Genomic DNA, 24,997 nt, shown 5'->3' with positions numbered 1-24,997 from the left:
GCAGGAGCTGGCATTCACTGGCCAACAATGGGGCTATTTTGAAACTTGCTGTGTTGACAGCGATGCTGGGTGAAGGCTGGAAATACACGATGCTATTTGCAAGAAACGCTGAACCGTGTGGTCTGCTGTACAGCACCACGCTAAGGAGGCTGCGTGCCCTCATCACAAACGTCCAGAAATGTTTTCACTGAAATACACTCCTGTCATCTTTAAGTAATTTGAGGGAAAATGCAGGCAGGAAATGGACTGTTTGCTGTACATTGACCAAAAAAACCCACCAAGATACATCTACAGTAAACAAACTGCTGCCTTTCCTCATTTTTTGCTACATTTTTTTAAAAAAGTAATTTTCAGCAGTCTGTTTAGCTGTAGATAAACAGTCTGGTGGTGATCCTTTTTTGTTGTGCTCCCATTAAGACTACTATGCATACATCAGATGGGGGCTGTGACTTGCACACCCCACTGATTTCTAGTGAGAACCATTGATTTGGAGCACCTTCAGAAAAGTTAGTCCAGACCTACAAGCTGTAATAGATAAGTATTTTTGAAGATTTTTATATTCTCTTTTCTATAGGTGAGCTTGAAAGAGAGGTATAGGAAAAAGTCTCCAGGACTAAAGGGGCAAAAACATCTGAATAGCAGTCCATGAGGAAATAAAATGGGTAATTAAGTTTACTGCAGCCATAAAAAGCCAAAATTCTCTCCTTCAGTCAGGTAGCTTCTGTTCCCTCTAAACATGACATGCAGCAGCACGGCTGTACAATTCAGAGGTCAGCAAGTGAGAGGGGCATTGCCCAATGAACGCTTTGGGAAACTCTCCTAGCAACCTTCAGCCTCCTAATAAATCCGTGATTCTCTCACACCTCTCTGCTCTATTACAAACGGTAGCTCACATTCTCTTCAGCATCTACGGATTACGCTTGAATTTTAAACCTAGGTCACTAAATGTTCTGAGTTTGATGGACAGATGCATAACTGAGAGGACACCAGCTCCTACAGCTATCAAATAGAAAAGCAGAGCTTTGTTAATTCTTTCATCACATGTATCCAACACAAAAGAGAGCTCTGTATCATTCCCTTGGAAAATTTAAAGCTTGAGATACTATGTTCTGCCTGTTTCTCCAAGTGCAGATGCTTTTGCAGGACTAAAGGCTACACGGAAGAGAACAAGCACAAGACTAGAAACTAGGATAAAAGAGAAGTTATTTTTTTTCCTACACTGAATTCTTAGTAACTACAGAAAATGGTAAGGTGATTAATTAATTGAAACTCTTAATGGGTTGCAATAATACTAACCCAGCATGGTAATCATATGGCAGTTAGATATTTTCCAGGGGCTTTTTTACTACAACAAGGTCTTTTGTTGTGTAAATTCCCACGTACATAATAATCTCCTGTTCTCCCCAGGAGGTGCCTAACCTGGGCTTTAGGAAGAAGTGAAGTAATATTTGTATGTATCATTTAATCATATACGTGGTGGCATTTAAAAAATCAAGGATAGTGTGAATTTCTGTGCTTTTGAATTGGTACAAAACAGCGATATTTTGTGATACACGACTATATGCCTGGTGTTGCTCAGATAATACAAAGTGGTATCCCACATTAAGCAGCAGTATGCCAATTCTGAAGATATATAGTGTAACTCTGAAAAATACTATCATAAGCCTTCTAAAAGGGCTTTAGATGTTTTAGTGCCTGGTCAAGTTTGATTAAAACATACTGCAACATACAAAGCATTTACTCTAAACCCCACAGAAGTTCTGGGGGAAATGTCTGGAACCATATTCGTATGCACACACACAGAGCATCAATATCCCTGACTTAGCTGAATAGTACCTTATTTCCAGAGGGTCGATCCGATCTTAACAGATTTCTTTGTGAAGTTAAAAGTAGTAGCTGAAAGTGAAGATTTGCCTCTCCTTTTTCATCTTTCTTACACCAGTTAACATAGGCTAAACAAGAGAAATACGACATTATTGTACTGTCTGTGAATGATAAATGTGTATCTGCAAACAGCACTGGTTATGGTAGGTAATTAATAAAGGTCTGTTCCAAATTAAATCTATAGCAGTTGTGAATGTATTTCCGTGGGAGAATAGAGCATAAATGTAAATGTAAAAGACTGTGTTTTCCTAGCAGTCTAGACTTCTCTAATTGTCAGCGGCTGTGGCGCACACATCCCTGCAGTCCCGTTCCTTGCCTTGTGCTAGCTCTGGTGCTTGTCAGACCTTTCCCTTAGTCATTTCCGCACGTTGACTCTGCAGAAAACTAAACCTGACAAAAGAGCAAATAATTTTCTGCTGACTTGCTGTGCTGAGTCCCCTGAGTACAGGAGCTGCTGCAAGAGGGACAAGAGGCAGGCAGGAGCTGGATAGCCATACGTTGCCAGAGTCATTCCATACTGCTCAGGAACACAGAGTCTTTGGTGAGCAATTTGCTTAACTTTAGACTGCAGTAATCCTACCAAGTGCTACTTCAAGTTCAGCTGACAAGCAACTCTGTTACTGAAAGAATTGATAATACCTCAACCACTAACGATCTTAGTTGTAATGATGACTGAAGTATTCATGTGTATGGCCTCCAGCCAGTCTAATGAGATTTTTAAATTGCTGTCTTTAAGTTACTGCAGCTTTCTGGAAGTCACAAAAAAGCCATGGGCATAAATTATGAATATGGCTTTCAATACTCTTTTCCACACCTACACTCCAATTACTTTGTGAAAAATGTATGAATTTGCTAGCAGCTAGTTCTTTCAATCCAGTCATCCATCACAAATATCAAAAGACATAAAAGCAAGCTACACATTTTGTTTGGAAAGGAGGTTTGCCATGTTTGAATTTTTCTTTACATCATCGTCATGCTGTTAAAATAATGTCTAATAAGAAAATATTCCTATTAATCCTACTGGGTAATATTTGACATTGAGGGAGTTACTTTAAAAAGAAATTAACATTAACTGGTAATAGAGTAAACAAACGTAAGCAGAAGGGAGCACTAATCATGCAACGGGAGTCACTGTCTAGAGCTTGTGTACACACCACTGTCCTTTACAGACAGTTTATGGAACGTTGCATCGGTAAGTTTTTACTCCTACTCATAAAATTCAAACTGCTGATGTTGATGTTAAAGCAGTCAGAGAATGTACCATACACAGATGCACAGGGAATCAGTTTCAGTTAGGAAGTATTTTGATCTTTACTTCAGCACAAAGGTTACAAACGACAGCATGTTATCTGATAGCGCAGTAAAAACTCTGCCAACTCATTGTGCCTGCAGCCTATAGAATAAGGAGAAAGAGCTGTGCAAAGTAAATCCTTTATAGTGCTCTGATTAGAAGCCTAAAAGCTTTAATATGAATAAAATGGATAATCAGAGCATTTGTCTATCCTGATTTGATTGCCATTTTTACTTTTGTATTTACATGTTGTGACTTACAACGACCACCAGATGACAGTGTTCTAGAAGATTATAACTGCCTCTACAGAGTCGGTCAGTATTAGGAATGCGAAACTATACCAACGGTGGGGGGGGGGCGCAGTTTATAAACATTCAGGTCAGGGAACTGACAAAAGCCAGTTTCTACATCAGCTGTATAATCCTTCCGTGTACAAACTATGGGCTGCTCTAAGTAACTTGCTGGATATCAAATACTAAATTTCTTTACCATGTGGCTGACTTCATGGTTCCCTAGCAGTTTATTTGCTGTTTGTATATTTGTATCTTCACCTGTGGTGCCCAGATATTGGTCTGATCTCAGTGAAGGTAAAACTGAGCAAAAAGGTTCATTAATAGCTACTGGAATAAAGATAGCGAGTGACTTAAGGGAAAGGTCAGATTTGTGTGTTCAAAATGCACGAGGCTATGAAAAGAGCAAGGGCACTGTCGGAGAAAGCTGAAAGGTAGTCTAAAGGCTGCAGTTGTTCGAACTGACAAGACAAGAGGAATTAACTCACTTCAGAGTGAAGAAAAGCTGATGGGCATTGCTGCTCTGCACCCTGGGAGGGAAAGGAACTTCTCTGCTCTAGTGGGAAAGTTGTCCAGAGATCACATATCGTGCCTCTCTTTCCAAAAGTACAAAGTGCAAACTCAGGCATTGAAGACTACTAAGAAACACTGCAGTAAACTGGCTCGCTAGCTAGGACTGAAGGAGGAGGAAAATTACTTGGGATTTATTCCACTGAAAGACCATGAGCCATCTTTTTGTGAATGGGAATACAAGACATGGAGAGATTTAAAAGCGAGTGACAGGATTTGACCCTACAAGAGTCTTATTTTCCCAAACCAAAAATCTTCATTTTATCACTGTCTTGTTAAGTGGCATTTCCTTTCTGCTTTGTCTAGAGTGTCAAAACCTTTCTCCTAACTTCCATTTCACTTTAATTGTACTTTTAAAAGCTCTGGATGCTGCAAAAAGGGAGTCGATGCTATAGAACAGCAGATCCTTTATATCAACAGTGATGCTGGTCACGAGTTTGATTTTAAATTAGCTGGCAGGAGACTCTCACTTAAGTACTTTCATTCTTATTTCTGTAATCACGAGATTAAATTAAAAAAAAAAAAACAAATCCATATGGGCAGGGACCTTGTATCTAAAAAGAGAAACTAACTTGCTCCTGAGGGCAGAGCTTCTTCATGGCAGAGGAGTGGGCTGGTTTTGAGGAGACCTGGGTTCTGTTCCCAGATCTCCCAGTGCCCTGGTCACCCACCCTGGGCTAATTTGCATCTCAGTGCTTCTATTCTATTGGTATTTTAATCAAGAACTGTGATGCTACCCAATTTCCTACAAACACATGGTTAGTTTTCCTCTTTGCTTGCCCAACTGCTGAAGGAAAGGTCAAAGGAATGACTGCTTGTTTAGATGCTTTTCAAGAATACTAAGATACACATTCATAAAACACAATTATCTCCCTGCTGGGATTTTTCTGATTATATTGTAGTATCTTCCCCTTAAGCACTGTCATTAAGAAACAGCAAATGCTTTTGCTTAATCATTTCTAGTCAGCGGGGCTAAGAATACACGCAAAGATCTTGAGACACTGAGGTTATTCAGTTGGGAAGAGCTAAAAACCTAATTTAATTTGTGTGATCCCTTTAGCTAAAGTGCAGAACATCTAAAACCACATCACTGGAGATGCTACACCCAGCAGAATTCACTGCTGAGGAAAGTCACTGAGCCATAGCATGACAGACTCTTAAAGAAGTGCACTGAATAACATTTGGAACTATCAAGGTAAGCAGCTATTTCAAGGAGAATCAGAAAGTATTTTTCCCAATTACAATACTTTATAATTTGATACGTCATTAAGGAAAACATTCGCTTTCCCTCTCCGGCACCAGATTTATGAAACTGATGGATGCAGAATACAGAAAACAGTGATTTCAGAATAGTTCTACTACTTTCCTGCATCACAGTTTCTAGAATCTACAAAATAGAACAAATACACATTTTTGGTCTGTGATTACACAAACTCATTACATATAAAAGCACAAAGACAATAGTTTTATGTAGCTAGATCTATCAGTTAGTGCTTGAATTCAGGACACACAAAGGTTATGAATGTAACAGATCTCTAAGAACAGTCAACCAATTTCAGGTTAGGAATTTGTCAGCATTTAAGATAATATCATGATACTGCTATGTTGTTGCTTGAGTATTGTCATACTCTAAATTCCCTACTACTCTTACTTTTCAAATGTTTTGGAGGGAATTGTTTCTCATCCTCCTTAACTCCTTTTTTCTAGCTCCCAGGATTTAGTACAAGCTTTGCCACCCACTGAGTAGGGTGGAATATCTGGTTGAAGAGACCGAGGGCTTTAGGCCTGCAATTCCTTTGATGTCTGACCTACTTCTCAGTGACAGGCCCATAGGGCACTTCTACATGAAGAAGAGTAACTTACCTTTCAGTTTAAAATAGTGAATACTCTATCACCTCTGCTGAACTACTACAGAAGCCGAGTTACTATTCAGTATTGATTTGCATACATGATATTATCTGGCTTTCTTGAAGTGCTTTAGAAACAAATGGTGGTAGGGCTGATGGTATGCCCATAAAATAAACACAAGTCATTTTACAGGTGAGTAAAGTGACTTCTGGAAAACTCGAGATACTGCACAGCAACTCAGTGGTGGATATAGCACTGAAACACGGACCATTTGATACCGTTCCCAGATGTTTCATTTAAAATCTTTTTAATCCTGTGGTCTAGAAGACATCCTTACTATGTACACACATAATGAAAAGAGATGCTCCCCTTCTTGTATTCTCATGCTATTTCATCATCTCTAGGAGCTCACCTGTAAGGATGACATGCTGCCGTGTTTTCTTTTTATTATCCCCTTCATCTGCAAAGAAATACTGCCAATGCAGAATCTTGACATGTGAAGCACTTCTTTGACTTGAGAAAACCATTATTTAAAAGGAAGCAATTACCAAACTGCTCAGAATGCTCCAACTATATGATTTTGCACCTTCATCTGTAAATATGCACAACGTCAAATTAAACTCAAATTCTAAGCATCAAATTGTTCTCTCTCAGACTTTACCTTATTTTGTCACTTTGATTCCACCCTCCTCACACACACACAACATTCTTCCCTGCTTACTTCCAAAAGGCCAGAGACATTTGCTTAACAAATACCAGATACAGCTCACACATAGTTATGTTTAATTATTAATATCAATTATACCTTATTGATTTAATAATATAAAAAATTCCTTATTGAATTTGTAATATAAAATATTTTTTATTGAATTTTTAAGTATTCCTTATTGATGAGTGTATCTATTAAAATAGATCACTTACCTTCTAAATTGAAAAATAGCAGTTTTCCAATATCCAAAATAAACTCTGATGTCTGTAATTGAAGTACTACAATGTTACATTTACAGAGGAAAAAAATGCTTCAAAAAAAATATCACCACAACACAGTGACAAGTCTTCACAGATATTTCCTCTGGTAATTTGCTTAAACCATCTGGACTTTCCCGTGGCTCTGAAAGGGGAAGGGGTGTTAACCTAAGGGTTGCAATTATACAGTTCAACTTACAGTAAACGCAGTATGAACTCAAACTATTATATCAAGATAAACTAGACTGACTTCAACTTGTCCTCCAGCACCTGAAACTTCCTTTGGAACACCACCTGTGGGAGTTATTCCAAAAGAGATGCTGAGTTGATGGGGTCTGCCTCAGTACTAAACTGCATTCAGTGTCCTTGGGTCAGGAGGAGGTCATAATCTGAAAGTTCAGCTCTAAAAAAGTACTAGCAATTTGACAAGTTGGTTTGGTACTACAACATAAAGCAAAATAGCTTGGCGTAAAAAGAGCAAGACAACCGTGTCACTTATTACTCTGTCTGGCTAAATTAAAGGATTTCAGGTAATTTGGATATTATTTCCAACATTGCCAGGTCCTTCTTATGAAACCAGGAGCCATACTGTGAGCTTCTTATTCTGATTTAACAGCAATCTGCATGCAACCAGAGAAACTCTGAGTTATGATGCAAGTCACTGTTTACTAAAGAATTTACAGTATGATTTTTACTCTGTGAATCTTTTATATTAAACACATGTGATAATACTTATTCTCAGAAGTGCTACACTGAATTATTTACCAGAGATGAAGGCCAGACCTTGTGCTCAGGCAGGGGGGCCTGCTGTGGATACTTGGGTCAGAGCACACACAACTCATGGAAACACTGAGATGTAATTCGATCTCCTACAAGTAATGACTGGAATAGAGACATGTTATTTAGTCTTTGATTTTCAAGCATAAAGTGTCATGTATTGTTCTTCTATTATCCTACCTTACTCAGTCGATCCCTGTAACTATCCAAAATAGCAAGAAATGTTATTTCCACATCACATAGCTCCCTAGACCTCTGTTCAACTCATTCTTCAATATAAACTGCCACAATCCAAAGATAATCTTGAAGTTAGGACACTAAGAGAAAAAGACCATTGGTCAGCAAAAGTGTTGCAAACAGTTAAAATTTCATAATTATACTATAAATATGCACACAAGTAGTTAGAAGGAAGGCGTAACTTCCTTTTGGTTCTGTTCAGATACTGTAAGAAAGATAAGTCTTCATTTGCTGTCGTAATGCGTTAACCACCATCATGCTATTATATAATTCTTGTTCAAGGTGTGCTCTAAAAGTTTGCACTGAAAATGTTTCATGTAGTATTTTCTCTTCTTCCTCCACATACTAAAAATGGCCTTCTTTAAGAACAATATGAATACATTCATTAATTTTATTATTTGAAATATTTTTTAGATATTCTTTATAATCTAGTGATCCAAACTTTTGCTACTCCATTGGGGACAATACTAAGCAAGTAACATACTGCAGGTAAGATCAAATTTTGTTCTTGCCAACCTCTGTTACAAACTTTGAATTTCTTATAGCTATGAACAATGTCAAAGTCTCATCGGGTAACGTACCGCCCACAAGCCATGTGGGGCTTGGGGTCTTCTGGTGTACTCCCTTTAGGATGTGCTCAAGCAAGAGCCGCACAGGAAGGTTAGGTATAGGCAGGTAACTGTGGACTGTTATGAAACAGCAAACCACCGTGAATGAGGCTGCTTTAGCTTCCGTGGTGTCGGTAATCTAGAGTACACAGTGCATACTTACAAAACATTCTCTTGTTGCCATCACCTTGCAGCCTGCAAACCAGCCATGAAGCTATCGAGCGGTTTTGGAAGTGACTTCTCTTACCTAAGCAGCCTGAAATACTTCAGAAGCAAGGTGGTACTTCTCTGGAGTTCAAAGGAGAAGTTGCTGCTTCAGGAGAATACCTAGTCTCCAAAACCAAAACTGGAAAAGCAGACATCTTACAGGTAAACACAGTGGTGGCTCAACACAAACCTCAGAGCAAAGCGAACAGATAGGTAGTAGACTGCAAACACAATCCAGAGCAGAGAGACAGGGACATGAACAGTCTTCAAATCACTCTTTGTCCAAAAACAAATAAAAGTTCTGAATTTTAAGTTCAAAGATTTGCACTTTTTGAACGCAGTTTTATCTTTTTATAGCAGATTTACAAATAAATCCAGTTGCATCATTCATGCAGAGACGCCCTAAGACAAAAGCAGAAAGGATCAAGTCAAAAGCTTTGTTATATGGAGCAAAGGAAATAATGACGGGGGAGAGAGTTCCCTCATGCTTATTTGAGAAGATTACCACACCAGACAAGAAATTTAACTCCTATGAAATAAACTCCATTAATGACAACTAGTAATTTTACTTCTAGTTAGTGAAACTAACTTCATTTTTTCTGTAGTGAAAGAATTTTGTTGTTTTGTTAATTTAGTCTAACACTAAGACTGCTCAAAGAGAGAAATACTGAAATCACGGAAAACTGTGGTTTGCCTCCAGGGTTTCCAGAAAAGATGATTTTTAGGAGGGGAGGGATAAGAATCTAAATACTGAATACACTGAAAAGACCTGCTGACTGAAATGAAACGCTTCCTTTAAGAATGAGAAACACATCAAGTACATTAGTTAACACAGAAAATATTTCTAGTTTTTAAATCAAAACCAACAGCTGTTTGCTTTTTAACATCATCTTCTGACTGCTGTATTAGGTATATTTTTGTTTGTTGACATATTTGGAAATAGGGGAAAGTATAAATACTGAAAATATAAACTATTAACAGAATTCAAAACATGGGACTCAAAAGCAGACCTCACAGTGCAAATACAGAAGGGACAAAGGATCAGAAAATGGCATCACTGTAGAGATAACAGCACAGTATTGAGAAAGAGAGCAGCGGTACTGCCCAGTGTTAAGGATACAAGTACCAGCTCCTCTGTACACCAGTGTAATTACCTTCCATCTTTGTGATCCTGACCTTCCCAGCACTTTTATTATAGCCACCTGCAGCAAAGCCTACTGCCTGCCAGTGAGACGCTGCAAACAGCAGCACCTTTCATCAGCTGATCAGGAGTAACAGCTTGTACTTTTGCACCTACTTCTCTATCTTCTTACCTTTAATACAACCCTGCCAACTCCACTCCTCAGCCTTCTCCGTGCTAAACTGAAGAGTTCTCAGTCCTGGGTTTCAGCCAGCTGCCTGGCTTCGTATGGCCAGCAGCTGCTCCCCAGGGGGCCAGCCGGCCATGGCTGCGTTGCACCCTCACGCTCACTGCTGGGGCACCTGGCAGCCTACGCTGCCTCCCACCAACTGCTGACCTTGCCCAGAGTCAGCACCCTGCCAGGCACGGGCTGGCGTCAGAGCTGCTTTCCAGGCCATATGCTGAGCTCTAAACTTTTACTTGTCATTATCAAGGGAATGATTTCAAATTAAAAGCCTATGGATTTTTTACAAAATCTCCAAGGGAAACTCTCACATTTCTCATCTTAACCTAGCATGGTCAAGGGCAGATGTAAAATAGTTGAGTTCAGTGTTGCCCTTTAATCTTATATTAAGTTGCCCAAAAATAGAGCCAGTAAGTAAAATAATTGCATCTGAGAAAAGCTTAGATGAGTTTCAGTTCAACATCTTCCTCACAACTTTTTCTTGATCTCAATAATTTCTGAGGTAACTCTTTACAAAGCATCTCTTAGTAGTCTTTCTGGATGCTATTCCTTTAAATCTGACAAACATGAACAAGTGCAACCCTCAAATAGCTACTTTGAAATAAGAGTTTTTACTGGTTTTCCTCATCCAGCATGAAAGTTTCTCTTTTTTCCCTGGGGCTTTTTTTTTTTTTTTTTTTTTTTTTTGAGGAAAAGGCGTGCATATTTTAACAGTAACAACATGTAGATAGGAGGCCACTTTTTTCCTGTTCTAGGTTATACTCCAGACATTACTTCTACACTTATCTATGACAAATTAAAAGGAACACAAGACCTATTACATAGTTTCAAGCAACTAAATTTTAGTTGTATCAACCCATATTTTTATGTTTAGATAGCAGTTATCATCCTACTGATTATGTTTGGTACTATTTTTTACAAGCAACCCAGTCAAATGTCCTCTCCATAACATACAAAAGTAGATAAACGCAGATGCAGAACTGGTTGTTCTAAAAATGAACGTGGCTGTCTTGCTTACCAGGAATTGAGAACTGTGGTATTTCCCTCAAGAAACAGGCAAAGCTTGAAAAGTCAGCACACATCTTACTTATGCTGGTCTGGTGACTATTTAAATATCTTCTCAAAGGTTTTGAAGTAAAGCAGACATGGTGAGTTAGGAGAATACTTGTGACATCTTCGGTGAAGGAGTAACCTAACAGCATGAAATGGTTATTTAAATAATTGCTTGTCATTAGACACTGCAGCCTCTTTAAGATTCCATTTAGCCTAGTTTTAACATTTAATTTATTAATACATGATGTTCTGGTTTATACATATTGCACATATGCTTATTTTATATATATAAACAGAAGTTACAATTTCTGTTGGTGATTTGAAGGATTCTTAAATTGGTGGATTAACCTGTTCTATTAATAAATCCTGAAAGAATTTGTTTTCAGCCTTAAGTAATTAAAGAATCTGATGTCTGTAACAAAGTCACAAAAATAAATTGTTGCACAAAAGCTTAAGGTGTGGTTCAAAGTATAGCTTTGCTCTGCAAAATTAATGTAAAAACAGTATGAAAAAAAAATCCATATTTGTTGTGCCTTGGTTCTGACACCATATATGCTTTTTGTAGTCATGTAGAGAGTTTGGGTTGGGGGGGACTTCTTTATTGTTCTTTTTTTCCCCAAAATTGCCAGGCCCATAAACCCAACCTTGGCTCCTGTAGTCACCCGGCCTTATTTCTTGCTCATGTCTCACTTCCTGTAACAAACGTTCTCCTTGCCAAACACTGTCCTCATTACAGTTGTGTAATCCCGTTTTTTAGAAGTGATGCCCTTGGTGACACCTGTGAAAGCTGAGCTGAGGTTGCATAAATAACCAACTGGCTCTCTTAAATGGATGCTAATAAACAAGTCTGCACAAGAAACTATAATCCAGTTTGTGTGTGCCTTCTCTCTTTTTTAGCTGAGCTCATTGGAATAGTTAATAAATGTACAAAATATTCAGGCATGAATCATCACAAAAGTTACTCGATCTCCTTTCAAATGCTACAGAAATGTTGAGCAAGACTGTCGTGTCACTCTTCAGAATTAAATCACGTCTCGAAGTAGAATTGCCCAGTATATATTTGGAGTGACATCTGCTTGCTTTTACACTGCTTTTACATTTGCTCAGCCTAGAAACAGTAGAAGACAGATTCTTTCCCTTATATCACCTATAGCTCTGTTTGCTCTGTTTCAATCAGTTTGACTTTTGCTAATATAATTCAAGAACTCTCACAGAGTTGCACAGGTATTGTGCATAGGTGAAATTTAGGACGTCCCTTAACAATCACGATTATTTGCATGATTGTCTTAAAAACCCCTGAAAAGGAAAAACAAAACCTCTGAAATTGCAAATAATCTTTTCGACTTCGTATATCAAACACAGAATTCTACAATGTTCAAGTTTTTTTAGATCAGAACTGCACATACAGAAACATGAATACTTGCTTTTTGCTGCTAGGCCACAAAGGTTGAGCTGCCATAACCCTCAGAAGACTCAACATGAAGTACATGGAGAGATAAGTTTGCTACAAAATCTAAGAAATCCTATGTCCAAGATCTAAAATGCAATGTACATTTAAAGGAATATTATCAATTTTGTTTAATTAATTTGTTTAAACATTTTCAAATTATATATCCCCTTTTCAATGGTTTAAACTGTATTTAATTTAAATTAATTAAGTATTATGAACATTTCTGTGAACTTTTCACATTTTTCTTCTTCCTTGTTGTTTTCTAGTGTTTGAATTCCATTAGCAGAGCATTTCTCTAAAATGTTAAGAATAGGAACTTACCTCTTTAAAAACAAAAAAAAAAAACAACAAAAAAATTTGTATAGTACGATAGTCCTAAAATTTCAAGCATTGGAGCTATTATCTGCTCTAATTACGACCTGGCAAAGCCAGTTTTGCTCTAGATCTTGGGTGCATGTACCTTATAGACAAATATTACTTAATTCCCAGTCTTCTGATGTTCAGTTCAGTAAATGGAAATATTAGACTCAATCTGCTTAGTTTGAATGGGCTGTTTCTCTCAGGAGTGCTGAGCATCCATAGCTGCCGTTGACTGAAGTGGTAGTGTAAGCTCAGGAGCTGTAAAAAAAAATGGACCAAAAGGGATGGTGATTAAATCTACCAAGAAGATACAAAGTTACCATCGAGTGGCTTCTGTGAACAATATACAGATTTCACAATCTCTAAAGTAAACTCTAAAGTTCAGAGCCTGGCATTTAAATTTCAGTGTCCTTTTGCTTCTCCAGTTTAACAGTACTTGTAGGTAGGAAACATTCACCTTCACCTTCAAGTAATGATGGAAATTAATGTCAGACATACACCAACAGAGGAGGAGAAGTGCACTGAAGCAGTGAGCAGCAGTGTGCAGCATACAGGCTCAACACCGATGGAGAAGAAGCATCTCTCTCAGTTTGGCTTTCAGTTACTCCATTTTGTTGTTTTTTAAATACATTAGACAGAGGGTCAACTTTGTTGCTGGAGAAAATGAGATGAAGGCTCAGCGAAAGCTATTTTTGTTATATGGAGAATTTGTGCACTTGAGATTTTGAAGAGAATTGTAAAGGAGGGATTCCTTCAGGTAGGAAGCAAAAATAAAAAGAGTTTCTTAATTTTTATAACATTTTTGAAAGAAGACAAAAAATCACAGTAGATATGTCTTAGTTACATTAATAATTTGTTCACCTCTGCATACCTGGTGGAACACTGTAGTAGGTGAAGATCATTTGGGTTGTGGGGATATCAGGCACAGGAGAGTTCTGGTAAATGCCCATTAAATTTTAGTGTGTTATAAAATCGAAAGTCATATTTAAACTTTAAATTCTAATGACATTTCTACATTTAAAAATATAATGGCCGTCAGAAAAGCGACTAAGAAAAACATGTGAGTACATACTAAAAGATCCACGTGTTTACTCACTTATGCTTAATATAGACACTGCTCATTAGTTTTGCAAGTGTAACACCACTGTGTAAGAGTGAGGGGATTTCCTCTATGTGGCTGGTGTGTCATCAGTAAAATCACCTAGCATTTACACAACCTCTTTGGGGGGATATAACACACACAAAGAATAGATCATGACTTCGGATTGTTTTCAAGAATGATATTTAGCATAGGAAGTTGTCAGTATTTCTTTATATATCAAACAGAACATATAGAAATTTATATCTATGAGGTTTGTAAGGATGACGATTCTTGGATCTCTAGTTGTTTCACAATGGAATAATAATGAAAAGCTCTATATGAAAATTAAATATACTGCTATGAATAATATAAACTTCAAATTTTAAAGTAAAATTTTAATTTTTAAATAATTTTTTTCAGAATATAACTTCACTCTCTTAAAAAAAAGTTTCTCATAAACTCTCAGCCCACAAACCTTGTTAAGATACTTCATCATTTATTTACATCTAAATGGAATCAATCAAAATAATGCCAGTATCTTCCCCTTACTCGTTATTTAACAAGGTGATCTTTGGACACCGTTCAGAGCACTCTAGTGCTAAAAATTTTAATGTATAAAAGTGGATACTAATTCATACCAATTAAAAAAATCTTCCTATAAACACATTCTAAACATAAACCACAATATTCTAGCGCTTACCTTATTTCTAAAAGACTTTAAAAAAGAAAACAAAACCAAAACCAAAGCAAATAATGACCAAAACAGTGAAAATATAAATCTCAAAAGTGGGGAGCATTCTGTTTTCAATTGTTTGGTCAATTAACAAATCTGTGTTAAAACAGATGTTTTCTACAAAAGATTGCTTTTACTTGGAAATCTAGATTTCTTGAAGAACACTGGAATACAAATTTTTCAGTTAGGCCTACCCACAGCTATTCAACAGACAGTCTAACCCTTTCCCTCCTGAGGATGCAATGGATCTGAACCAGAACAACTTGTGCAATTCTACTGCTGGAGAGCACCAAAAAGATTTGTGGGTGCTAATCCCCATTACAATGCATTGTATATGCATAATTCCTACTGTGCCCTATAGCTTTTTGCACTATTAAAAGTAAATGAGGTAAAGGGAATAACTAAATCTCACTGATCCTGCAGCTACCCAGAATTATCAGAAACCTTCTAGTCTATAATTAACCCCTACAAGAACAGCTGTGAAATGTGCATATCCCCACAGCAAACAGCCAGGAGTTCTGAAGGCTTGTTTTTTTCCACTACTTGGTAAATGTCATATGTATGCAAAAACCTTACAGAGGAAGCCTGATAATAGGCTCTCAGTACTCCAATGAATACTACAAAAGGTTTAAAAACAGAATTCTGTGATTATGTTTAGCATACAGTCTGCACGCATTCCGGCTTATAATTATTTCAAATATTCTCTTTAAAGTCTTAAATTGTTTCCCATCATTTACATTTAAGTCATGCAACCCTTTGCTTATTGCTTTGAATGTAACTGAAAATCAACATTACTTTGAATAATACCAAGCGCTTCAGCAGAGCTGGTACTGAATCATTTTAAAGATCTTTTGAGTTTACCAAAGGATTACTCATTCTTTTGCTCTATCTATTTAGTTTTCCAGCAACTAAAAATATATTTTGCTAGTCTAGTAACTGAATTACAAACTGCTCTGTGTTTGTTTATGTAACTTTTACCTTTAACTTACAGTAGAAATTTTCTGATTGCTATAGTTCCCCAGACCTTAGATTTTGCAGATATATTCGGGGGGGGGGGAGGGGGGGGAGGAGAGAAAGAACAGAGAGGACACAGAAGGGAAAATACATGGAATGACATCAGGTATTAAGTTAGACTATAATCCTACATGTGTGCTATCACTATTACATTCTTAACCAGAAGCTGCAATAATCATGAAACAAAAGCTTCACGGGAAGATTAGAAACACTAAAGAGAGGGACAAAAAAAGATGTTCAAAACTGCACAAATACAAACATTACACAGGAAAACACCTTTTTCTCACATCAAAGTTGCTTCAGTGACAAAATGTCTTTAAAACTATATACAAATTATTGCAGGAAGTTGACATTGTTGAAAGCATTCCATACAACTGACTTACAGATTCATCCTAGATGAACTTTCTCAGGTGACCATGGGTCTACAAAGAACTAAGATTTCACCCATGGAATGCCTCAACTGAACAAAACAGTTTTAGAGACAGATTTCCGGAGAAAAGGGGAAGCAGAGAGTAAATCAGCAGGTTCAATTATGCATGACAAGGAATCTATACTAACCTACTACATAAAAACACAACAGTGAAGAAAAAAAATTATTCAAAGGCAGATCCAGTGATACTTCTTTCATTCATTTATTTATTTTTAGCAGAAACTCACTATTAACAGAACAAGCTTACAGTAGCTTCAGTAAGAATTTGTTCAAGGCAGACTCATAAATAAATGTCTGTTTTGTAACTGCAGCCATTTCACAGCAAAAGTTCAAACGTAAGTTTCATGTTCTGGATTCTAATTAAAGGTTTATAAAGAAACTGTATATAACTTGACTGCTTAACTACTCATTAATGACGCTGAACTCAGAATTGCTACCGTGACATGCTGTACCACTGCCTGTAGTAACTGCACTGTGTAGACACTGCACTGTGCACCGCTTTTCAGCCAAGTAAACAATTGCTCTTTCAAGCCACAAAAACGCCTGCCTGCTCTCAAGGAGACATGCGTTTTGCTGCATCATTAAAGAAAAATGTGCAGCCTATGATATCAAAAGACTAAGCGTATGCAAATACCAACACTTCATCAGAGAAAAATGTACAAACGATTGAAAACATTTTTCCCCTTTATATAGCAATATGTGAACAGAGAATCATCCCACACAGACTTGGGACATCCCACATTTCAGAAGATTTCATACAAACCCTCCACTCAAGAGGGAACAAAAGACTTCTTCCACCAGCTAGACTAAACTAAAATGATCCGAGATGTTTTTAAAGAAGACTCTCCATAAAGCCCAGAAAAACAGCAGGTGAGTCCTTCTGTAAGAATAAACTTCAAATAAAAATGTAGTTTTTAAGCCATTACTTTTTTTTTGGTCTTTCCTACTGATGTTCCACGAGAAACTTTCTGCTTCATCTCCTTACGGTGAGATCATCACCTATTACTACAGAAATTAATGGGATGTTAAAAATAAGCATGGTGAGACTATGCGGTACAATCAGCTGAGGAAAGAGATTGAGACAGTATAGGGTTTCTCAGACAGTTATAAAATACTAATGAAATTCAAGGGAGGTATTTTATGTCTACTGTAATAGATTTAATTCACTTTCATGTCCCTTTTTCTTTACTTTATTCACATCCACTTGAGCTTATTTTAGCAAGACGAGATTTGACCTCTGCTAAGGGCTCTGGTGAATGTTCTCGAGTCCTACCGCTGGGCTTGCCATTTTAACCATGCTTTTTCATTCCCATGTGATTTCTAACATATGAAATGCCATCTCCTCCAGACCTCTGATCATCTCTACATTCTTACCCACACCCTGCACTTACTGACAGAGGTGTCGAAAAGCAAGTGACTACAGATCTGATCCAAAGGCTATTTCACAGCAGAGTCTTATCGCTACTTTCATTGGCTCTTTGTGTATAAATTGGAATATATTTAATGGTAATTTCCTTCTTTTCTGTATGTTATCATTAGGGACCCTGTTTCTTGCTCATATCTAAATTTTGATAGTGCGTAAGTGCAGTCACGTTTGGGTCAGTGTAAGATAAGGTGTAAATGCCTGCACAGGATTTTTACCGACAAACCCTGCCTGGCACCCACCCACATCACTCTCCTGGAACACCTGGGAGAAGGGTGGCTCAGGGCGCGGGAGGAGCGCGGCGGTGTCCGCGGGCCCGGCGGGGGCTGAGGCCAGCAGGTCGCGCCGCGGTTTTAGGGCTGCGGCCTGCCGGGGCTCTGCCTGAGCCGTGCCCTGGGGGACACCACTCGCTAAAACCAAAACCCCAGCTAAAGCCGAAAAGCCAACCCCAAGGAGAAGGTCGCAGACCTACCTCTCCCCGCCACAGCAGTGAGCCAGCCGGGCCGCCCGGTGATAAGGGGGGGCCCGAGGCGGAGAGCGGGGCGCCGCGACCCTCCTCAGCACAGGGCGCGACCCCCCTCCCGTCCTGCCTGCTGAGGAAAGGGGACACGGCGGGAAAGGAGAGCGCCTCTCAACTTGAGGCACCGGCCACCGCCTCGCCCGCCTTCCCGGAGCCGAGCAGGCCCCTCCGGAGGGGGAACACCCCCAGGCGGAGAGGCCGGGACCCCGCCGGCGGCGCTGAGGGGAGCGGGGCGCCGCCCGCCAACGCCCCCGTGGCCACCCGCTTTGCGCATGCGCATCGCCCTCGCGCCCCTTCCCCGGCGGCGGGAGCGGCGCATGCGCGGTCGGGCTCGCCGGCCTGGGCGAGGGGCTGGGGACAGCGTGGGTCCTGCGCCGTGCTCGTGGCGGCTGCCGGTCGCCTTGCCATCCCTCATCGCCGGCCCTTCTCCTTCTCCTCCTCCTTCCCCTTCCGCAGGGCCTTGCGGGCGGTTTGAAATTAGCCGCAGTTTCCTACCCGGGTTCTCGTTGTGGCTGTGTTGAAGGGGAGGAGGCAAGAGCGCGGGGCGGGGAGGAGGAGGAGGAGGAGGGCGGCCTGGAGCGGTGCGGCTCGTTTTTGCCTAAAGCTCCGGTTCCTGCGGCCCCTCACGGGGAAGGGGCGGGAGGTGAGGGGAGGGGGGAAAGGGTGAGGTGAGGTAGCAGCTGCCTTGCCGCGGCTTCTGGAGGGTGCGTGCCCGGCGGGCACCGCGCTCGCCCTGGGGCGGCTTCTGCCTCCGTTCCTTGGACTCTGGGCGTGGGGAGCGAGGGAAGGCAGGAGCCTGAGGCGACTCCGGGACCTGCGAGCCCCTCGCACCCTTGGAAGGGGAGGGGAGAGTGAACCAACCCCCCCCTCCCTGTTAAGGCGTTGGGGTGCTGCAGCAGGCTGGCCCGCAGGTAAGGCTGCTTGGGGCCCGGGCGAGAGGAGGGTGAGGGCCGGGGGGGTTGGTGGCGGGGGAAGGGTGTCACAGGCATACAAACCCGGACGGGGCGGGGAAGCGGAGTGGGAACCCGGTTCTTCGGGTTTAGAGCAGCGGGGAGGGCTCAGCCGGGGCTCCCTCGTCAGGTAGGTGAACAGAAAGAGAAACTAAGGGCGGCAGCTTGGGGCGGTGGAGTGCGGCCCCTGCGTTCTGGCCGCTGTCAGACCTGATGCGGGCGGGCGAGGGGCAGCCGGGCCCGCCCCAGCCCTGCCGGGCCCGATCCCTCGCCCGCGGGCCTGCGGGAAGGTGCCGTTCACGCCTGGGTCCTGAGTGGGAACGGCGGAAGAAGGGGAAGGGAGAAAGGAAAATGTCCTCAAATCACAGCTGTGTGTATTTCAGTGCCTTTCTCTCTCGCACTTCCTCGAAGCACGTTGCCACTGCTCCCCAGAGCAGGGCGTGCCCCCTCGGTAGAGTTACGGGAGGGCTTATTCGGGCATTTATTTATTTCGGAGCACGTTTATTTATTTATTCGTAGTATGCCCTGCTGCTGTGATTGCAAAGAGGCTGTTGATGATAATAAGAGAGATGGACACATTCATGAATTTGGAAGGAGCCCAAAAGCAGCTCTGGGCTGTGATCTGCACCGTGTGTTCTAAGTGATTTCTAGTTTGAATCTTAGCATGGTACTTTGAAGGGCAGTGTTATGTATTTCACTGATAATAAAAGCGTTTTGTAGATGAAGTTTTGCTACATTGGATTTGTATGATCTTACTCAGCGGCTCCCTCATTTTGGAGAGACTTACAGACATTTTTGGCTTGAAATGAGGAAGGTCTATGATCAATCTTATCCCTTTAAAGTATCAGTGTTAGCATTGAACATCTTTGGAGATGTGTGGGGTTTTTAGTTACAGATTTCCTGTAAGATTAAATCAACGCTTGTCTGGTGGGTTCTTTAAACATTCATTGTGTCTTGACTGTAAAGTGATGTAATTAAATAACAGAAACAGTTACCATCGTAATATACATCAGCTTCCTTGCTTAATGTAATTGCTTAGTGATGTAAGACCAGATGAAAGGTGCTCTAGCAGTACAAAATAGTTTGACGTACATGACATGCTTTTTCCATTGTTTTGTGTGGCTTCTGTTTGGAGATGTTTACCTTAGGGAGTGAAGTCAGTCTTACCTGAACTGAATTCCTGGCTGTAGCTGAGAACTTGTGAATAGAAGACAGTTGTGTGAAAGTGTCAGATGTAAGCTTGTTGCCCTAAACATCAGTACTTCTTGAGAACTGACTCCAAAGGAGTTTATTTTTTCTTTTTTTTTAATGACTCACTGTCTCAGAAGATGGCATAGTTCTTCAACACACATGAACTTTTAGAAAGTGCTGTTTAAATTGGACTCCAAGTAGTGGGGATCTGTAGAACATGTTAAGTTCTAGACTTTCGGGTAGTGCACAAGTTGTCATGTGTATATACTCAAAAAACCTAGGCTGGTATCATATATAATTGGATACCTCTGGTGTATAATGCCAGCAGAGGATTAGAAACCAGGAACAGATTTGATACGATGTTTTTGATACTATGTGTTTGATCATGGTGTGAAGGTGTGTAGTGTTAGTTATGGGTCAGCAGAGTCCAGTAGGGTTACAAAAAATGATTAGAGATGCCTTCTGAGAAAGTAATCTAAACTTACTATCTTGAATATCAGGAAACTAGGTAACACACAAATGCATGTAATGGACAGTTTGTGTTTGTGCATTACACATCCTTGAAAATAGTTTGTGTAAATAGTGCTGTCTGCTTGTGAAGACGATAAAGTTCTTTTTTTTTTTTTTTCTGTATTAGTCATGCAGAGTTAGTGCTGCTCCAAAAGAAGAGGTGAAGGGGCACCTCCCAGAGGGCCAGGTGGGAACAAGTGTTTGAAGCCTACCAGCCTGCTACCGCAGCAGGGGGCTGGTCAGCAGGAGTGGTGTCAACTGATTGAAGCAACAGCAGGTGGAGAAAGCTCTAAGGGGTACCCAGGAGAATTTGTCCTGCTTGCTTCAGTAGCTTTTCTTCATTGTACTGTAACTGTAGCAGTAGTAGAAAAGAGTGTAGGAGTGTATTAAATTAGTAATGGAAAAATATCTTAAATAGTTGCAGCTCATTACTGAACGTGGGTTGTTACCATGGGGCTCTCTGTTTGTTTCATTAAAAAAATGGAGCCTCAGTATAGTAGCAGTGTTTTGGTTTGTTTTTTTCAATGAGTAATGAATCATTCTTTTGCAAAATGACAGAAAGGATACTCATTTTGGAAAAGCTGACAGTGTAAAAATTATGGTTGTTCCATTTTAGAATAAACACTTATGGAAGGTCCTTGTGAATTTGTTTTTTATTACGCATTCCCATCATTTTTCATGGTGCTCATTATAGTACTGTCATTTCCTCATATTTTAAAATCCCATTTGATTTCTTAGTTTGTTCCTGGATCTTCAGCATTTGTGGTAGCACTGATTCTAGAGAAGTCCAACTGTGTTACACTGCTTCTCTGAAACCCACATATGCTTCACATTGTGCCCTGAGAGATCCTCTGGTGAGTGACTATTATAGGAGCTTTGCAGATGCTTCTTGTCACTGACTATAATATCCTGTATGTAATGTTTTGTGGAGTAACGGTATCTCCAAGTGCAGCTGTTAGGAACTGACTGGCGGAGAACTCATACTTCGTATGAGTTTGCTTGAAGTTGCATCACTGCGTGATGTTGTCTTGGTACTTTGGTAATTTGCAAAGACTGAGGAAGGTCACTAAATACAGGTTGGCAGGTCTGGAGTTTACCAACACTAGCCAGGCATGGTTACACTTTATGGCTCCATCAGGCAATGCTTTTGCAGACTGCGTAATGGCCTTTGATTGTCTTAACTGGTGACTTTCGGTTCATCTATAGCTTAATAACACCAACAAACTGAGGGATTTCAACTCCCTCTAAGGAATTGCCATTCTGTTGCTAACACCGTGAACTCATAAGAAGTTGTATTTCTCAGATTTTAAAATGGTAAATAAATTGCAAATATGCTGCATTAAAGGGGTAAATTGTGCAGTTGTCACTTTGCACTGGATTAACTGTCAGCTATTCAAAGAGCAACTTTTTTCCTGAAGAAGCTGACATGAGCTTGTCCACTCAGAGCAGAAACTTTGTGCCAATGGTTTCTGAAGGCCATGATTAGAGATGAACAGTTTTTTTAAATGGAAACACTGTTCATGAACTGGAATAACTTTGCCTCCATCATCGTGGTAAGTGCTCTAATCTTTTGGCAGACAGTAATTACATGCTTTTCTCAGTCTTTGCTTTTTCCTTTTAACGTTAGGCTCTTTTGCTTATATTAGCCGCTCTTTTTTGCAGTAGCTCTACTGTCAGTTAATCTTCTGAACAAGGTTATTCTGAATGAAAATTCTAAATGAATCCTTGAAACTATAGCATTAAACCCCTGTTTATTTCCTTCTCTTGCTCCCCGCACACTCCTTTGTTGGGTCATGGTCCCCCTGTGATTGTGCAGCTCCTCTTCTTTCTCAGGTGCTTTTGGGCCACGGGCAGACTACTAATTCTGTGTCTCCTTTAGAGTTTGCTTTGACAAAGCACTGAAGGTTAAGGAAATAAGATTGCAATTTCCAATGTGATTTTTTTTTTTTTTTTTTTTTTACTGCTTCTTCTCAAATATGAATGCTACTCCTGCTGTTTTGCAGTAAATAATACCTCTGGCCTGTTTGTAGCTTTGTGTTGTTAGAGCTGCAGTTTCGTGAGACAGTTCTTTAAAATTGCTGGGTTGGGTTTTCCACTGTTCTGAGCGCATTAACTTTTAGAACTTTGCTTTAATTATGGGTATGTAGCTTCCATACCTTCACTCGTCAGCAGTATTCATTTGTTGGAAGTAAAGAGCAAGTGTTCGGTTAACTTACGAAGTATATTTAGATTCTTTAATTTCAACTCCATCATCATTGCATAGCACTCCTGTTTCTTAGATCTTTCTTTTTAGTTAGGTATTTGAAAAAGCTTTTGCTCTCTTCAGTATATTTCATGAGAATATTTAACATTTGTGGAACTGTCAGAAATCAAAATGAGTTATTACTGTTTGTGCTTTATCAGCAACCTGTGATTGGCAAGATTTGCTGGTGAGGAATGTTTGGGGTTTTTTTCCTGCTTTTTACATTCATCCTCCTTATTAATGTTTCTAATGTTATTCAAACAAGTAACTTTCATTTGGATTCTTTTAGGTTTTTAGAGTGATTTCAAGAAATTCTAGCCTTCCTCTGTGTTACTATTCCCCTCTCCCACTGGCTTCATTGCCTTTTTGTTCTTATGAAATCAAAGAGTTTAGACAATAATTTAAATTGAATCAACTTATAACTGGAATTGATCACACAGACTATTACTACGTGTTCTATAAGACCTTTGCGTTTTATTGAGAAAATGCTTAGTGCTATGTCTTCTTTGTTAAGAGAGAGAAAATTCTGTAATGAACCTAGGTATTTATATACTCGAATATTGTGAAATTACATTCAGATGATATTTTATACTGAACAACTTCCCAGCAGTGTTTATCATATCACATGTCCAAGATAATTTCCAACAGCGGGGCAGTTAGCACTGTTGCAGTATTCTGTAGAACCTCCTTTATGGTCTGTTCGATTCAGATGTTTAGAGGTCTGTAGTAGGTAAAAACACTAACTTTGCACGTGGACAACTGAAAGAAACTTCGGATGTTATGGACAAAAGGTGCAACTCCTTCCCAGGATTAAAATAATTTACTGCTTTAAAGATACAAACAGCCATGTTTTTGACTTTGGCCTTAAAGTGCAGGGCTGCTGGCTTTTATTCCAGTATTAATTAGGAAACTGTGAGGCTGGTTCTAACAGACGGTAGCTCTAGAGCAGGGCTGTGCCTTTCTTTTGTTGGATCAAATATACAGAGATTGTTTCTTCACAGGTGAATTTTAATTATCTTGTGGTCTTACTTGAAAGAGAAAAGGAGAGTTTCGGTCTGTTTATTTATAGCCTGTTCACACTGTAGTATCTGAATGCCTTGCATGTATGTGATGCCAAATACACTGGCACAGACCCAGGCATCAGAACAGGTGGTGCCATTGAAGGTGGTGAGTGATAGGGCCTTAAATTGTAGTGTAGCTTCTGTTTTACGTAAGACGGGTCACACTTTTTTCTAGGAAGGGAAAAAAAAAAAAAAAACAAACAAAGAAAACCTTTAGTCAGAAGATAATAGGAAGACGAGTAGACAGCAAAGACTTAGGGAAGAGATAAAATTTATATATGCCAGAAGTAAAGACGAATGAGAGGGGAAACTTGAGGGAGTTCCTCACAGGTTTTCTGGTTTGTTTGGGGACTTCAAACACTTCAGGTTTTTGGAATGAAATGCAACAGAATGTCCCTTAGTCATGTAATATAGCACGTAACCCAGTCTATAGTGTAAAATAAGCATGTAATAGATGTGACTCAGTAATTCCGAACCATAAATGCAGCAGATTATAACGTACTTTCCTTTTATTACCTTTTATAGTTTAGGAAGGCCAGTGTAACAAACTGGTTTTTGTGTGGTTGTGCTTTGTTTTGGGGTTCTTTTTGCTTATTTTCTGTGAAAAGTCTTATGTTCCAGCATATATTAAATTCTTTGTAACATGCAGGACGATAATTTTTCCTGTAATTAGCAAGTTAGAAGTGAAGCACCTAAGAAATACTTCTGCATGCATATGAAATATTTGGCACGTTATATTTTTCTGAGAAGTAACATCATGATACGTTTAACATTAGGCTAATGAGTCTATTAGTAATAGAACTAGATCTCTTTAGTACTGAATTGTATAACAAGACATGAAATACTTTGACATACATCACCTCAAAAATTACATGGAATGGAAGAAATTGTGACAAGAGCCTTGAAGGAATATTAAAACATCTCACTAAAGAAAGCT

General features: G+C 39.7%; 2 protein-coding genes and 2 long non-coding RNA genes across 31 annotated transcripts in view; 3 read left to right on the top strand and 1 right to left on the bottom strand.

The window, feature by feature from the left end:
- Positions 1–8,951, bottom strand: part of GOLGA4 (golgin A4) — a 79,240-nt gene extending 70,289 nt beyond the window's left edge. For 9 of the 14 annotated variants that reach the window (XM_074843626.1, XM_074843674.1, XM_074843713.1 and 6 more), the window contains exons 1-5: positions 8,635–8,760; positions 7,807–7,943; positions 7,615–7,731; positions 6,296–6,994; positions 1,837–1,952 (exon numbers count right to left, since the gene is read on the bottom strand). In XM_074843626.1, the coding sequence (XP_074699727.1) occupies positions 1,837–1,952; positions 6,296–6,410 (231 nt within the window). In that variant the 5' untranslated portion in view covers positions 6,411–6,994; positions 7,615–7,731; positions 7,807–7,943; positions 8,635–8,760. Of the gene's footprint in view, positions 1–1,836; positions 1,953–6,295; positions 6,995–7,614; positions 7,732–7,806; positions 7,944–8,634; positions 8,829–8,868 lie in introns of those variants that run through there. The other 5 variants (XM_074843646.1, XM_074843665.1, XM_074843636.1 and 2 more) reach the window with 5 other exon arrangements.
- Positions 64–8,801, top strand: LOC141931574 (uncharacterized). Of its 2 annotated transcripts, XR_012625622.1 has the most exons (5): positions 64–1,246; positions 3,448–3,489; positions 5,096–5,230; positions 8,278–8,352; positions 8,666–8,801. It is a non-coding gene; the product is annotated as an uncharacterized LOC141931574 (long non-coding RNA). The 2 variants fall into 2 exon arrangements; XR_012625623.1 differs by lacking the exon at positions 3,448–3,489.
- Positions 8,952–13,158: 4,207 nt separating the features above from the next.
- Positions 13,159–17,085, top strand: LOC141931584 (uncharacterized). The gene is made up of 2 exons (XR_012625628.1): positions 13,159–13,662; positions 16,857–17,085. It is a non-coding gene; the product is annotated as an uncharacterized LOC141931584 (long non-coding RNA).
- A 1,347-nt stretch (positions 17,086–18,432) lies between these two features.
- Positions 18,433–24,997, top strand: part of LRRFIP2 (LRR binding FLII interacting protein 2) — a 59,742-nt gene continuing 53,177 nt past the window's right edge. For 7 of the 14 annotated variants that reach the window (XM_074843835.1, XM_074843810.1, XM_074843826.1 and 4 more), the window contains exon 1: positions 18,433–19,017. The gene's annotated coding sequence lies outside the window, so the exon portion shown is untranslated. The remainder of the gene's footprint in view (positions 19,018–24,997) is intronic. The other 7 variants (XM_074843895.1, XM_074843877.1, XM_074843905.1 and 4 more) reach the window with 4 other exon arrangements.

The sequence above is a fragment of the Strix aluco genome, chromosome 1 (genome assembly GCF_031877795.1).
Source record: "Strix aluco isolate bStrAlu1 chromosome 1, bStrAlu1.hap1, whole genome shotgun sequence".
NCBI lineage: Eukaryota > Metazoa > Chordata > Aves > Strigiformes > Strigidae > Strix > Strix aluco.
The sequence above is the reverse complement of the archived record's forward strand: the minus strand, read 5'-3'. Positions and strand labels throughout refer to the sequence as shown.